This window comes from Emys orbicularis, chromosome 6 (genome assembly GCF_028017835.1).
Source record: "Emys orbicularis isolate rEmyOrb1 chromosome 6, rEmyOrb1.hap1, whole genome shotgun sequence".
NCBI lineage: Eukaryota > Metazoa > Chordata > Testudines > Emydidae > Emys > Emys orbicularis.
Window position 1 is genome coordinate 18,671,957 of NC_088688.1, and position 16,853 is coordinate 18,688,809.

General features: G+C 38.6%; 1 protein-coding gene across 1 annotated transcript in view; it reads right to left on the reverse strand.

Moving 5' to 3' along the window:
* Positions 1–16,853, reverse strand: part of MBD2 (methyl-CpG binding domain protein 2) — a 56,361-nt gene that overhangs the window by 19,572 nt on the left and 19,936 nt on the right. Inside the window, exon 3 of the mRNA XM_065406252.1 lies at positions 7,649–7,786. Within this exon, the coding sequence (XP_065262324.1) occupies positions 7,649–7,786 (138 nt within the window). The remainder of the gene's footprint in view (positions 1–7,648; positions 7,787–16,853) is intronic.

Consider the following 16,853-nt stretch of genomic DNA (forward strand, 5'->3'; position numbering starts at 1 on the left):
CCACCCTCTCCACCCCATATCCCCCAGCGCCTCCTGCACGCCATGGAACAGCTGATCCATGGCGGGCAGGAGGCACTGATCGGCGGGACCGCCGGCGGGTGGGAGGCACTGGGGGGAGCAGAAGGAGCTGCTCGGGGGGCTGCCGGTGGGCACTCAGCACCCACCATTTTTTTCCTTTGAGTACCCGTGGAGTCTGCGCCTATGCCCTGGAGCATTTTCAGTTGGAAAATGGAAGTCCGGTATTCTGTTTGATGCAATCATGTATTTACAAGGAATGTAAAAAAGTCCTGCTTCTCCAAATGCAGGAGAAACTAAGAACAAAAAGGAGCAGTTTTTTAGCTCACAGCTCTAAATCTCTTTAGCCAACAGATGCAAAATCTCTCTTTCTAGCTTTTCCCAAAATCGTACTGAGCCCACAGGCTTCTGCTTGACTTTCTTGCTTCTCCCTCTTTCTCTCACTGTTCATTCTCTCTCTCTGAGAGACAACATCATACTAGTTTCTGGGCAGACTATTAGGCCTTATTTTTGGTGTGGCCCCGGAAACTCTCTCTTCAAATTAAGGGTGTGTTCACATATCAGATTGAATTAGGTTTTAACTCAACCACAACAAGGATTCACCCAGCTCATAACAATATAAATACATCCAATGGTTTTAATTTAATACATTATTCAACTCAGGTATCAGCCACTACATCCTATTCTGTACTACTTTTCCTGATTAGTTGCACAGTCAGAGTTCAAATCTCATTTCAGTGAGCACATATGACCCTTAGGGAATGTTACAAGGCCCATCAATTGCTCAGGATTATCCTGAGGAAAGTGGGTGAAGTGAAGAGAGTCAACCCCTTTTGGAATTTCATTTTGGGAGGATCTAAGACATCAGCTGGGATATATCATCTGATTCCTTAATTCCTATGGTAGAGGATCTTTTTCTGGTTAGACTGTGTGAACAACTTGTGTATGTTCAAAAGTCCAGAGGTTCTCATGGATTATTTAAGCCAAATGAAATGTGAAGGCACCGAGCTGAAACATTGGCAAGACAAATGTGATTAGCACTTATCTCAAATTATACCAGCATAGATAAAAAAATATTTAAAAAAATTAAAAGTCAGATTTTATGTAAAACAGATTTTTATTTAAATTAAAGAGGTTTATTTAAAAAAAATATTTAAAATAAATAAAATTGACAACTTATTATGATCTATTTAAATTATTTAAATACAAAAAATAATATAAGCATTACATGTTTGCTCCCAAGTTTCAAAGAAAGTCAAACCACTGAAAAAGAGGAAGTCACTGACTAAGCACCTGGAACCAGAGTTTGCTGAAGTGCTAAACCAGCTTTAGATAGCAGTAGCCTTTTCTGCAGCTGCAGAGAGAATATTTTCTTCATTTCAGTTTATTAACCTATTTCAGTTCAATGACTAGTTCATTCAAAGTTCAGAAACAAACTGGGAGTTAAAAAAGGCAGGAAAGCTTGTTCTCCTTTTCCCAATCTATGAATAAAATCTAGGTGTGAGAGCGTATGATCTACTAGTTCTAAAATCCTGAAGGACATGGTGACCCCAAATCAGTTAATTTCACTAACTACAAATACTTCCTTTAATCAGTTTTAACTGCAAAACATGTTTTGATAAACATGTTTTTCTTATTCAAACACTTAAGTTAATATTTTTAGTGCATAAAACTAAAATGCTGTTTTTGTGCATTTTAAGGGAATTTGAATTTCTATCCAAATTGGGCTTGACACAATAATCACAAGTAAAAAAATTAATAATCTAGTTAATAAGGAATGCATCATTCACCATTTTCTAACATAATAAAAATGTAAAAACTAGGAATCTGAATAAATATGATATATAATTACTTAAAGAGCGTGTATGTATGTGTATGGTGTATCCTCCTGATTAGCAAAAGGAAGCACCAAATTTAGTGTAAATGCTATGTTGATTTTGCAAAATCAACATGTTTTAATAGTTACCAATTAACGAGACTCAACCTTTCTTTAGGAAAATACCTAAAAAGTACAAATGCACAATATGATTAAAATCTATTATTTCAATCTAGGTTTTCTGCTTGTTGAGTTAAATCATTATTAAAATCAGTGATTCAGCTAGTTTTGATTTAAATCAATCCATCCTGAATTATACAAACAAAACATTTGCCCTAGGCTCTCTTATACTTAAAGGCACTACACTCATGTAATTCCAGCAGATAACTGGTCAAGTCTCAAAATATCCACTACATAAAAAAACCCTTTTCACTAAGTGAGACTTGTGTTCAAGCTTTTGGGGAAGAAACAGGTGGACTTTGTAGCATGCCCTGGAGGTCAAAAAGTTCAGGCTAGTTAGCACCAAGGAGTCCTGTGTTTTCAAGGAGAGAACATGTGCTTCACAAATAGTACAGGTTTTGATTACACCTTGGAGCAGTAACCTCTGGAGACTGAAACAGAGCAGACACCTATAGGGCAGGGATACTGAAATCCATGAAGAAGAAAGGAGTTTTGGTTTGACATGTCATTGAATATTCTACAGTCAGATGTGAAATACTGAATAGGCAGCAGTACTAACTTAAGCAACTGATTGGCTAACTTATTGCCTGTAGACTTGAGGTCTAGCTCTTGGGTCTCCACTGGTCTATATTATTTTTCTTTCTGGGAATCCCCACTCCAGGTTCAAAAGGAAGTATGTTGCAGGGGTAGAGAGTACTGACACAGTATAGAGTACTACCACATCTGGTGTCCTTTTGGATGAGAAGGGAGAGAGCAGTAGTTGGGAGAAGGTGCAGTTTCCTGACATTAAGCAAAATCATACTAGCTTTCAGCAATGATGAGGAAACAGGCTTTCTGCTTTTTACTGATGAAACTGCTCTTGAAGCCAATAGCTATTCTGACATTTTTCATCCACACAGTGATTCTGGGTAGCAGTCCAAGGTTGACTGCTTAACCTCAGTCAAAGCTGAGTGCAGTACAACTCTGAAGCAGTAAGATAAGCAGCAATGACTGGAAGACTGAGGGTTTCTGATCAATGTAATGAAACAGGCAAGAAAATGAAGCCTGCAAGAAGGGAAACAAAATGCTACAAAATGCAAGTAGTAAAAAATAAAAATAAAAGGAGTAACTTTACTACTTTGAGCCACCACAGTGAGACCCCAAAACAGGTTTTGGCTATGTGAGTAATTTAGGAAGAGAGTGAAATAGCTACAAGAGGACTGTGTGAATGAGACAGACTTGAAGTTTGGCAGCACGTGGGTAAACACACCACTGTGCTTTGATGACAAATATAGTTTTAGCAAAGTGCCTCTGGATTGGTTGGTGTCAGTGTATGGGGAAAAAAAAGTTGTTTGAAGATTTTAAAACAATTCATAGAAGTTGGAAGTGCATTCACTGGTTCAGCAGTGTGGGAGGGGGAAAGGTAGTTTGTCAGCAAGGTTCAGTCTTCAATAAATAGACTCAGTCCCCACCTAAGGATAACACAGATCTGGGAACCTTGGATGTGCTGCTCTACCTTCTCACACCCTCATGTGAATTCCTCCTTCTTGATGAGCAAGTAAGATAGAGAACCAAGAACTTGAGGGTTGTATGTTTTCCAGATGTTCCTGAACTGTGGTCTAAAAGCCTTTTCCAGTGGCACATGACGAGCTGCGCAGCCTCATGATGATCCTGGCTCCATCCTTTGTGTGCAGCTGCTGCCAGGACAGCTAAAAGCATAGAACCACAGATGCCACTAGGGTCTGTTGCTCCATAAAAGGAGGAAGCTGCTGCTACAAGGTCATGGAGGAGCTACCATCAGAGAGATCTGCTACCTGAAGGAGCTGCTGCCCGAAATCTCACTGCAACACCACCTAGGGAGCCACCAGAGAGATTACTTCTGAGGCTATCACATGACAAAGAAACTACTGGGATTACTAAGGGGATAGCTACCACAAAAAGGAGCCATTGAGACCACCACATGAAAAGTCAGGCTGAGAAGGAATGTTGGCAAAATCTGGTTTCAACTTCGATTGTGAGAAGGGAGGTAGATGGGGGTAAAAAAGTAGATAAGAGAAAGGAGGCCAGACCAAGGTACCTAGAAAAAAAAAAGTCAGGTACCTAAAGAGAGATTTGGGGTAGGGGAATAGTGAGGCAAGTAGGCATAGAGAAACCAGGACGCCTGAAGGTAGTAGGTTGATTGAACTTGAGTTTTAGCATGGGGGAAAATTGTACCCGTGTGGGGCTTATGGGGGTGGAAACATCAACAGCAGTGGGAGTTTATTTTGAATGTGTATGTGGGGGAAAGTGTGGAATGGATTTTGTTTGGCGGGGAAACTGATTGTATGTGGGAGGAATTCACTTTGATTTGGAAAGAGTAATCATGAGATTGCCTCACTACTAAGAGATGCTCTATAATATGAAATGTTGGGAAACCCTGGTGTTCTCTCTCAGAGTCTAATTGAACTGTCAGTATCCAGTCCTGCCTCATTATTTTGTCCTGTAAAAGATCCTAACAGGGAACCAAATCCCTGCTTTGTGGAAAGTAAGCAGGGCCTAAGCACTCCATTGGACTTCTTCTGTACTCAGTAGAATGTGCATAATTACAGAATTTGAGTGTGCAAATCTATTCAAAAGCACAATTAGGATAAAACCTATCATATGCATACACACATATGCAAGTGATTGCAGATGTGCAATTGCACACAGAGGTGGTGAGTTGAGATCCCTCTGGACCATTTGACAATTTATATACAAAAAAGACTTCTATCATCATCACGTGACAGATTATTTTTCCATGGAGGAGACTAATTTCTAAGAGATTTAGATGTCCTATATGAAAAGCATATAATCAATTGTCAAATTATTGCACTGATATTTGTTACAATGTAAATAATAAGTCATCTATTGTCTGTTTTGAATTGCGACTTTCCTGAAACACAAAGCACAGGAAAGTCTTTATAAACTCAGTCTCTAACACAGTTTATCTGGAGGTTAATTGGGAAGTGCTGGGAGAGTCTGCTTCTATCTGCATAATATTTCAACCAAGAAAACCCATCCCTAGGTTTTAAAGAGGGTTTTAGGATTCTAGATTATTTTCTTCCTTCCTTCCTTTTTTCTTCTTCTAAGTTGTTGTACCAGGAAAGTCTCTAGACATAGTTTGGAAGAAAGTTTGTATACTAGATACTTTAAATTAACTTCTTTGTTTACTGCACCATAATAAAAAAAATGTACTGTTTATAAATTTTCCAGCAGGGACTTTTACAACAATCCAAATGTATTGTTTGAAAATCTAACAACAGACAGGCTGGAAAGGAATACAAATACTATGGTGGGAAATATCTTTAAGCTGAATTTCACTTCCATGGTTGGTTCCCTCAAATCAATTATGTTGGCAATTGTGAAAAGGGTAATTTTTTGTTACTGTACCCCACCAATCCAGATTAGTGAGTTTACATATCACAGGGTTAGTCAAGCAATTGCAACACTACGAATTTTAAGCTTTTTGGATTTTCTGCATACTGTTAACTCTGCACTACCCAGAACCACATGAGCTTTACTGAATAGAAGAAAAAGCTAGAATCAGTGCCTTTAAAGACCCAGAGAAATTGCAGACAAGCTGAAGCCACACCAGCTTGTGCTTTAGAAGTCAAATTTACAAAAAAGAATGACGTCTCCAGGTTCTTGGGATCTATGTGACCATTCCAAAGAGATGAAGTGCATTGGAGAAAACAAGAACACTGCTTTAAGTTAACAACAGCCCTAAAATTCTGGTCTAAAATCAGCACTAAATAGGGAAACGGGGGGGGGGGGCTGTTAACCACTGTCAAACCCAACTCTCCAAAAACAATAAAAAATGTCACCGATCTTTATAGAAACCTCTTCTGCTCAGAACACCAACATTTTGTTTAGTGATTTTATTCAGTGTGTCCTCTTACCAAGAAGTGATGCTTAAAAGATGAGAATGGAATCTGTTCAAAAGTAACCAGGATGTCCAATATAGCAGGTGTTGCTTAGCTTTAGATCTCATTCCATCTTCTTAATTTATTAAACCCTCTCTTAGAAGGCAAAGACCTTGCCCAATTGAGTATTGAAAGTCATCTATAATGGGAATCTTTAGGAAGAGAGATTACTCTTTCACATAAAGATCAAGGGACTAGTTGTAGAAGACCTCAATCACTAAATTTGTGGGAGGTAGGGGAGCAGACAACCAGGGAAGGGTTTTGAGTCAGTCATCAAGGTATGAACTGGCAGAGATCCATTTCTCTAGAATGAAGGTGCTATAACTGCCACCCAGTTTGGTGAATATTAGTGGTGCAGCAGCCACACTGAAAGGAAAAGCCTGGCACTGGAAGTGTAGTCGCTCAAGGGAAACCCAAAGAATATGTGGTGATAAGAGGCTGTAGACCCATGCAGTTATGTATCTTTTAGATCTGGATGTGATACACTTACATGGCCCCTGCTGAACCTCGTGGGACCAACAGTGAGGCAAGTCGAGACCTTCAAATCTTGCTGAAAGACCTCTATAACAAGATGATCCAATATGGCTCCAAATTTCTTCTTTTCTGGCTCACCTGAAGAGGAAGAAACACTACACAGGATGTAGGATCCAAATTCTTTAGGTAGATTCTTTAAGAAAACAAAGCCCAATCACGTGTGATAGGTCAAAACTATTTCTTAAAAGATCTGCACACAGGAACCTTGAGGGAGCAATGCTGATCGAAGTAGTCTGGATTTCATATGGAACGAATGTTAAAAGCATGTTTGTCCCCAGAACTTAACCTCTGTTCTATAATAAGAAAGGGGCCATGAGAGTGTACCGAATACATAAATAAGTGCTGTAGTACTTTCTTCTGAAACAGCCAATGTATAAGGCATCTTAATTTGATGGTAGCAACCTTATAGGAACTTGATAAATAAGATTACATTGATCCTTCAGGTACTGTTTTTAAATCTCACTCACATATACACAGCACTAATAATTAGCTAACAGGGAGTTCCTTGTGATAGTTCTTGCATTTGTTCATTTCTTTTCAAATGAAGACCCCTTTGGTGTGAAGAGATGATCAAACATCAGTATAAAGAAAGGGATCTAAATGAAATCCTGTACAAAACAGAGTTTATAATAATATACTCTACTATTTTCTGAAAATGAGCATTCATCAAAAGTCTCCTTAAAGGGGATTTAATGAATTTGAGAGACACAAAACAGCATTTTTTAATGTTTTATGTAAAGCTTTCTTCCAGTAAAATGCCTTTTACAAAGGTATGTTCTATCCCCTCCCCTTTATAAAACTGAACTTTTTAGGAACAAATGCTGTAAGGAGGACAACACAATGAAGTTTGATGCTTCATGTCAAAATACAGGGATATGTTTTTAAAAAGTGTTATAACTAAGTGAAATTCTCTAATTGTAGAACCATGAATGAAGGTACGGATTAAAGAGTTAGCCTCCTACACACTTATTTTAACATGCATGGAATCAAGCCTTTTCAGTTTCTTCTCCACTACACTTCTTTTAATAAAAAGAAAAGATACTTAATAGAAATTGCATTAAGGCTATGAATCTCCCCTGGAATGCAAATTATTCTGTCTTAAATTTAAACCAAAGCCAATTAGATCTCAGGTCACAATACCACTTTCTGAATGGTAACAACAGGGAACTGATGACCTTCTTACCTGTCGTGGCTGTTCAGTCACTCGTTGTGGATCTGATCTCACTTTATTGCTAGGATGGTTGGTAACTTTGGTTACTGGCTGTTTGAAAATGGATGCTGTTTGTCTGATTGGCAGTGTCGTATTTAAGTCTGGTTTACCCTGTTTAAAAAAAAAAAAAAAAAAAAAAAAAAAAAAAGGATTAGCAAAGACCGTATAACAGATTGCTGTTGGATTAACCCATTTTTACTGACTTGTGAAAGAATTTGTTGTTACTGCACTAATGAGTTCTTGGATAGCTAACCTTTCAACCAACTCACTTATTCTAAAGAAAAAAGTGAGGTTTAGAAGTTTCAAGGCTACTTCTATGCCGTGGAGAAATAGAGCAGCATGACAGCCCACCTTTCCTTATTGGAAAATATATGTTATTTATTTAAATGACTTGTTGCTAAAGTGAGCTACTGTCAGAAAGCTAATGACAAATTCAGCCTTCCAATATTCAAAACAAGTAATTTAGGGTTCTAATAAACAAAAGTATTATTCAGAAATTCACAGAACTTAAGACCAAAATGGATCAATATGATCTAATTGAACCTCCTACATAAACACAGATCATAGTATATCCTGCATCAAGGATCTTCATAACTTTAATTGAGTTAGAGCATCTCTTTCAGAAACATTTTAAATCTTAGAGTAAATGACATTAAGTGACAAAGAAACCCTCACAACCCTAATAAACTGTTCTAATAGTTAATTACCCTCACTACTGTGAAAATAGCTTGTTTGTATATCAATACCGTCTATATTTTTAAAAAATTTATAATTTGAATGGGTTTCATCTTGGTGTGCTTTAAGTAACTTCTCTATCAATATGGAGATTTTAGAAGATAAGCTGTTTAACCTATAATCTAGTTCCAAACTATGATACTTACTGTAAAATCTTGTTTCCAAGAAGAATGAAAAAAATTGCCCTGGTTTTAGATTAGCTCAGGAGAAAATGGACATAAAAATGTATCATAAGTGTGAACTTATTTTTATTTTACTGATAAATGAATGTTTGCACGACTGGCTCTGTTGTGCTCAGGTATTTTCATCACGTATTTTTATAAAAGGGGATTATATTTTATTTCTCATATACCAGTGACAATATTTTTAGGATACATGATCCAGATAAGAGTATGCTAGTTTCCTCACATGTGGTCTTATGCTTGATATTTTGGCAGTGGTATGTCACAGGTTGAAAAAACTTCTGAGATACAGAAAATACCAAATATTTTATGAATTGCTGGCTAACACCCCACATACTTAAGAACTACGGCCAGTGTTTTCGTCCATAACAACAGAGTAATTTCGGATTTTCAAAACTTTTTATTTCAGAAATTTTGGATATGCATTAAATTAATACCAAAAAAACCATGTAATCGACAAACCTGAGCAATATGTAATCATTTACAGCACAAAAATGCGGTAGCCTACATTACATTTACAGACAATTTTTTAAAAAAACCAAAATTGTCAGTTTTAGAACATTAAAAAAATGTATTAAGTGATCATCAGTATAAATACAAAAACAAAATTCTTGCCACACAAGACTATACAATTAAAATGAAAGTTGGATTATTGTTTTATGCAACAATCTAACAGCAAGGGGAAATTTGCAATAAAAAATACATTTCTGCTTAAACTAACATTTTATTGCAAATATCTGTATATCACCATATCAGCATACAAATATTCACTGACACACGCTTAGGATAAATTAAAACTCATTTGCGCATACATCTTCATACTTTCCAATCACATACAGTAATGTTGCGGGGTTAGCACTTGTTCAAGATTGGAGAAACTGTGTTCAGCATCAACTGAATTGCACTGGATTGCCAAAACAACATGAGCAATCTGCATAAGCCTTGGCAAACGTTTGTCCATGCTTTTCCAAAAACTGGAGAGAGAAATGTCATTGGTACTAGGAAGTTAATTTACAATGTTCAAGTAAACTGCTCGCTCACCCTCAGGTATAGAATTCAGCAGCGGCATACTCTCTTCATAGTCACTGAAGTTGCAGGACAGTACACAAACTTGCTTGAGATCAAAGATTCTCACATCACGAAAAAAAATCTATATGCTGGCTGTTTGTATTTAAATACCCCTGCAATTTCTCTGCACCACTCTGAAAAACTTGACGCTTGAGATTGTACAGTGCAGTTTGTTTTCTGTACTGAAGTATTGCCGGCAGATCAGATGCAACGTTGTACACTTCTGTTGGTAATGTCGACCGTGATTCAAACTTAAGTGGTGTATGAACAAGTGGAGTTGCGTCTGCTTCAATAAAAATTAAATTTGCCACAAGCAATAAAACACTTAGCTCCTCTAAAACGGCAGTCGTTCCTCCAATTCGATTTCCCAAGCAATGAACCCCTTGTAGTACTCCACATGATGGCAGTGATAGTCTACGGCTTTAATCTACAGCTTTAAACCAAGTAGTCCATCTTGTTACAACTGATTCTAGTGGTAATGTCGGACTTTCAACTCCAAGGTCGATAAGAACAGCTTTTTTGTTAGAGCACACAGACGGTCCACTTCTGTATACAAATGGCACCAGCAATTACCTAGTAAAGCTGTAATGTGTGCCCAGCAGGCACATAGAATCATAGAATCATAGAATATCAGGGTTGGAAGGGACCTCAAGAGGTCATCTAGTCCAACCCCCTGCTCAAAGCAGGACCAATTCCCAACTAAATCATCCCAGCCAGGGCTTTGTCAAGCCGGGCCTTAAAAACCTCCAAGGAAGGAGACTCCACCACCTCCCTAGGTAACGCATTCCAGTGCTTCACCACCCTCCTAGTGAAATAGTGTTTCCTAATATCCAACCTGGACCTCCCCCACTGCAACTTGAGACCATTGCTCCTTGTTCTGTCATCTGCCACCACTGAGAACAGCCGAACTCCATCCTCTTTGGAACCTCCCTTCAGGTAGTTGAAGGCTGCTATCAAATCCCCCCTCATTCTTCTCTTCTCGAGACTAAACAATCCCAGTTCCCTCAGCCTCTCCTCATAAGTCATGTGCTCCAGACCCCTAATCATTTTTGTTGCCCTCCGCTGGACTCTTTCCAATTTTTCCACATCCTTCTTGTAGTGTGGGGCCCAAAATTGGACACAGTATTCCAGATGAGGCCTCACCAATGTCGAATAAAGGGGAACGATCACGTTCCTCGATCTGCTGGCAATGCCCCTACTTATACAGCCCAAAATGCCGTTAGCCTTCTTGGCAACAAGAGCACACTGTTGACTCATATCCAGCTTCTCGTCCACTGTGACCCCTAGGTCCTTTTCTGCAGAACTGCTACCTAGCCATTCGGTCCCTAGTCTGTAGCAGTGCATGGGATTCTTCCGTCCTAAGTGCAGGACTCTGCACTTATCCTTGTTGAACCTCATCAGGTTTTTTTTGGCCCAATCCTCTAATTTGTCTAGGTCCCTCTGTATCCGATCCCTACCCTCTAGTGTATCTACCACGCCTCCTAGTTTAGTGTCATCTGCAAACTTGCTGAGAGTGCAGTCCACACCATCCTCCAGATCATTAATAAAGATATTAAACAAAACCGGCCCCAGGACCGACCCTTGGGGCACTCCGCTTGAAACCGGCTGCCAACTAGACATGGAGCCATTGATCACTACCCGTTGAGCCCGACGATCTAGCCAGCTTTCTATCCACCTTACAGTCCATTCATCCAGCCCATATTTCTTTAACTTGGCGGCAAGAATACTGTGGGAGACTGTGTCAAAAGCTTTGCTAAAGTCAAGGAATAACACATCCACTGCTTTCCCCTCATCCACAGAGCCAGTTATCTCATCATAGAAGGCAATTAGGTTAGTCAGGCACGACTTCCCTTTGGTGAATCCATGCTGACTGTTCCTGATCACTTTCCTCTCCTCTAAGTGTTTCATAATTGATTCCTTGAGGACCTGCTCCATGATTTTTCCAGGGACTGAGGTGAGGCTGACTGGCCTGTAGTTCCCCGGATCCTCCTTCTTCCCTTTTTTAAAGATGGGCACTACATTAGCCTTTTTCCAGTCATCCGGGACCTCCCCCGATCGCCATGAGTTTTCAAAAATAATGGCTAATGGCTCTGCAATCTCATCCGCCAACTCCTTTAGCACCCTCGGATGCAGCGCATCCGGCCCCATGGACTTGTGCACATCCAGTTTTTCTAAATAGTCCCGAACCACTTCTTTCTCCACATAGGGCTGGTCACCTTCTCCCCATATTGTGCTGCCCAGTGCAGCGGTCTGGGAGCTGACCTTGTTTGTGAAGACAGAGGCAAAAAAATCATTGAGCACATTAGCTTTTTCCACATCCTCGGTCACTAGGTTGCCTCCCACATTCAGTAAGGGGCCCACACTTTCCTTGACTTTCTTCTTGTTGCTAACATACCTGAAGAAACCTTTCTTGTTACTCTTAACATCTCTTGCTAGCTGCAACTCCAAGTGTGATTTGGCCTTCCTGATTTCATTCCTGCATGCCTGAGCAATAGTTTTATACTCCTCCCTGGTCATTTGTCCAATCTTCCACTTCTTGTAAGCTTCTTTTTTGCGTTTAAGTTCAGCAAGGATTTCACTGTTTAGCCAAGCTGGTCGCCTGCCATATTTACTATTCTGTACTATATTTACATGAATGCAGTTGTTTAAAATGCCATTTAAACTGTCTTTGAATGACTTTTACATGTACTCTGCATTATCTGTCACATAAGCCACTACATTCGAAAAGTCAATTTCATGGTGTACAAGGGTCTTTATAACAGCTTGTGCAACTGTAGAGTAGTTGAACATGTTCTCACTCTACTGTTTCTATGAGCTTGGCAGCAGCTGGGAAATCTTCTGAAACCTGCATCAGCTCTATTAGAACATTTGCAACATACTGGTGTAGGCTGTCTATATATTCATCCACAATTATAGCTGCATGCTCATCCTTCAATTCAGCAATCAGTTGTTGCTTGTTTAGTTCAAAGGCGTGGGGAAGAGGGACTCATCTCAGTGTACTTGCTTGCGGATACAGGCCCCATTTCATATGTGCTTGTTTAGGAATTCTCTCATTTTGGGATTGTCTAGTTTTTCTAGCGGGATGTTTGCACTGCAACAGACCTCCACCCATTCTTGGTACTACCTTTTCCCTGTATTTCTGATTTTCATTTTGTCATGCAAGCACACCAGTAATTGTGAAATGTGTCTTTGCTACTCTCACTTCGCCGCTCTCTGCCCTTCGTTTTCTGTTTTTCTGTTGCTGCAACATGACATGGACCTTTAATGTGGTTGACTATGCAGTCCTTTTTAACATGGTCAAGAACTTTGCTGCAAATTGTACAAAATAACTTCCCTCCATCCATATGGAACATATCTTTGCTGAATTCTTTAACACTATCCTCATGTTTAACCATTTAGACATTGGTAGGAAACGGCTCAAATGCCTGAAGCACAAGGTAGAAAATCTTAAGGAATCGATGATTCCAGAAATGAAAGGTAATTTCAGGGAAAAAACGCAGCAATATTGCCAATTTCCAGAAAACACTGGTCCTTCTAAGAACATCCCAGCCTTTTTCAGGGTGTAAAAGTGAAAGTGTGGCTGGATGCACATACATCTGTGCTGATACCTAATAAAGCCACACAGGATAGGCGCTGGAAAAAATGAAGTTCCCCAGGATTAAACAGCCCTAAATATTTTCCCATAAAGTATGTTCTGTGTTTTAAAAAGTCTTGAGAGACTTTATATTGTCATCTGTAATTTCTGATAAATAATAATTGTTAAACTTGTGCTTATCAAGAATGTTCTGTTAAAGATTGTATTTATAATATCTGTTCTGGAAGGGAGGAAAAGGGTACCCCATCATGTAAGAAGGAAGCTTTATAATTGGCTCTGAGGTTATAGATCAGATATAAGTGAATAACTGGTTTCAATATAAGCTTCAATATAAGTATATACATACTTAACCAGATGCAAATTATAGATAATAATTGATTTGGTGAAGTTCTTTTGTTTGGTTATAAATCCCAACTAAAGCCACATTCTTAAACTCCTTAGAATTTATATGGGGATTATTTTTGTACTCATCTGATAATTTACCTCCAATATTAACTTGTTTGATTTGATAGTTTCAAAGTGTTTTATTTTTGATTAATATTATTAAGGTTAGCTCTGGTGATAGGTTTTCTTGATTAAACTTCAGTTTCTATTTTATAAATTTTATTAAAACTCTAAAACTAATATTGAGTTACAATTCCTGAGTCATATTTCCTTCAGTAAGGAACATGGATCCAGAACCTTTGAAGGCCTGGGTTGGATACCAGCCACTCTACCTAAAGGCCTGACCAGCACCCCCTAACAAGTCTATAGCTCTTATTCTACAAAAATTTCTTATTTTTAGTCTGAATGTGTCTCTGAGCTTCTAACTGAATCATGTTATGCCTTTGTTTGCAATTAAACAGCGTCTATTTTGAGAAATCTTCTCCCTATGTAGAAGAGATTTTTACAGACTGTGATCTCCTTGCCTGTATTAGTGCCATGTGTTATAATAATGAATCCTCTAAATATTGCTGCCAATGACATGTCAGACCCATAGAGCTTTACTGGATTCCTTTTTAAAACATTCACGAGTGTGTCACTTATTGCTCACATCCTATTGAGCAATCAGTTTTCAAACTGTAGATCTCAAATTGCTTGTTCACTTTCACAAGGCCAGAGCTACAGTAATCTGGCAGGTTTGGATGTCCATGCATTGCATATAAGGACATCCTGTGTTTACAAGTAGGAAGTCATTACCCTCTTTCCCCTCCCCCCCCCCCAGCCCTCCCCATGCTCTCACTCAGGAATAAAGTGGTCTCCTCTTGGAGGAGGATTAAGTCGCAGCAAAATAATTACAGCACCCACACATGGGTTAACGTTTTTAATTTAGGTGCACTGACTTCACACCTTTAATTGATATGCCTCAACTTTGTTTAGTGTTTTGGTGCAGACATGCCCTAAGTAGTAGCCCAATGAATGGTAACAAATTAACACTCGGTAACTTGCAAATCTCATTTTGCAGATGTTTCCAACAGGGAAGGGCTGGGAATTTTCATGGTGGACTGAGGGCATTAGGTTGCTTTTGCTGAAGTCTGAAACATTGTTGTGCATTTGTTAATACAGTAAAGCAGCTTTGGACAATGAGGGCCACCAAAATGCAACAATGTTCTTACATTATGTACCTCTAATTTTCTAGCAGGCAAAGAAATCAGACGTTTTGAGATTGCCTTGCATCCAATAAGAGTAACTTGTGTTAGGCTAATGAATATAAATGTTTCCATCAAAAACGGGGATTTTTTTATTTTAAAAATACTGTGTTGTCACCGAATTTTTCACAAATGACACAGATCTAAAGCTTGCACTGAAGTCAATGGAGTTAAGATAATGGATGAATTTGGCCCCATCATTTCTAAGTGTATTATATTCCACAAGCACTTTCAACATAGACATGAACACCAGTCTTCCACAGCTTTTCTGAGACAATATCAAGTCTTTTGGCATCATCTCCAGAGACTTTTAAACCCAAACAAACTTTGAAATTTCAGAACTTTTACATTATAAACAACCAGGGACACTTAAAAATAAACAAACAAATAAATAAAAGGCATTTTGAATTGTGTGTTCAAGACATTTTGTGCATGCAAATTGAGTTCCTTTTTTTATTTTTTTTTAAGTGTTTCCCTCAAATTATTCAGTGAAATGAAATATACTGTGCAAGTACTGTGTAATCTTTCATCTCATTCTAGTTTCAACTTTTATTTTAAAGACATGTTTCTTTAGATATCTTTCTATAGTCACTCAGGAGAGGGATAAACAAAACAAACTGTGATACTCTAGCACACTACTAAGAGGCAAATAACAAGCTATTGTAGTTTGTGTATGTGATAATTCGTATAGAATCCACACATACACTTAAAAGCAGTGAATAGGAAGCTTTCCCTGGGGAATGCAAGAGCTTAAGCAATCAAATTCTGGAGTTGTTAAGATTTCATTTTTTAAAAAGCTTTTAGACCTTATAGTTGCAGAGAAATGCGAAACAAGTATTAACTATGGGGGAACATAAGTTTTACCAGACACCTAACTAGCCTGAAGTCAGCCAGGGTTGGTCTGGGCTTCAAATTTCTGTGGTGCCATGGCCCTGGAAAGTTCCCAGGCTCTTCCATATCAACCACTTTCTAGGAGGTTTAGTCTGACAGCTAGCAGGAGTCTGTCGAACTGTTCAAGCGACGAGTGAATCAATGTAAAAGTATTCTGTAACCATGCCCTTTCCCTCGTCCTAGCCTGCTTTTTGTGTCCTTATTATTCTCGCTTCTAATGTCATATCTGTACTTTTCACTAACTTCAGTGGGCTATCGAGGAAGTCCCTAAAGTCTCTCACTGATTTTAGTGGGCTTTGGGTCAGCCCCCTAAACAGTAGGCAGGGAACTCAGCTTTACTTGTTTTGATGCAGCTCCCTGCATACTTCTGGATGTTCAGAAAATCATAATTAATTATAATTATGCAGTACAGTGTGCGGTTGATTTTCAGAGTGCAAACTGAGAATTTTTAATGAAACCATAAACTAGCATTCATCCATAGTTCATTTCATGATGTTGGATTATGCTCCAATAGTTGCATCCTAGTGGTGGATGAAGTAGCACCTCTGTATTTCACATAGTCTAAATTCTTAAAGCACTTTGGAATCCTTCATGATAAAGGACACAATGTAAAATGTAATGAAATGTCTATAAATGGTCTAATAAACATCACTTCATTTAAGAAACAAAGTAAGTTATGGTATTCAGTTACCAATATACTTGTTAAAGAAAGCTCAATATTCTTAATCAGAATGGGTTTAAAGGTCAAAGACTTCTCTGCCAAGTTCTGCTGCTGCTTGATTAACACCCTTTAAAAGCAGCTCTCCCCAAATAAAGTCCCTTTGCCCTTCTAGGAACAAAGGTATTACATCATCTGTCAGGCCTGTTAATGCATCGTTGTGCCACATATATGCCCCTCCAGATGTATTCTTCTTTACATAATATTTCAATGCTAGCAGAAATGTTTTCCAGAAGGCCGTCCACTTTTCCTTCTGGTAAAGATACTTCATACTGAGTATGATTTAGAAAGTTCCCACAACATTATTTCCAAGCCTTTCCAACCAGATGATCCTTAGGTCACTCATTACATAAACGTTTGG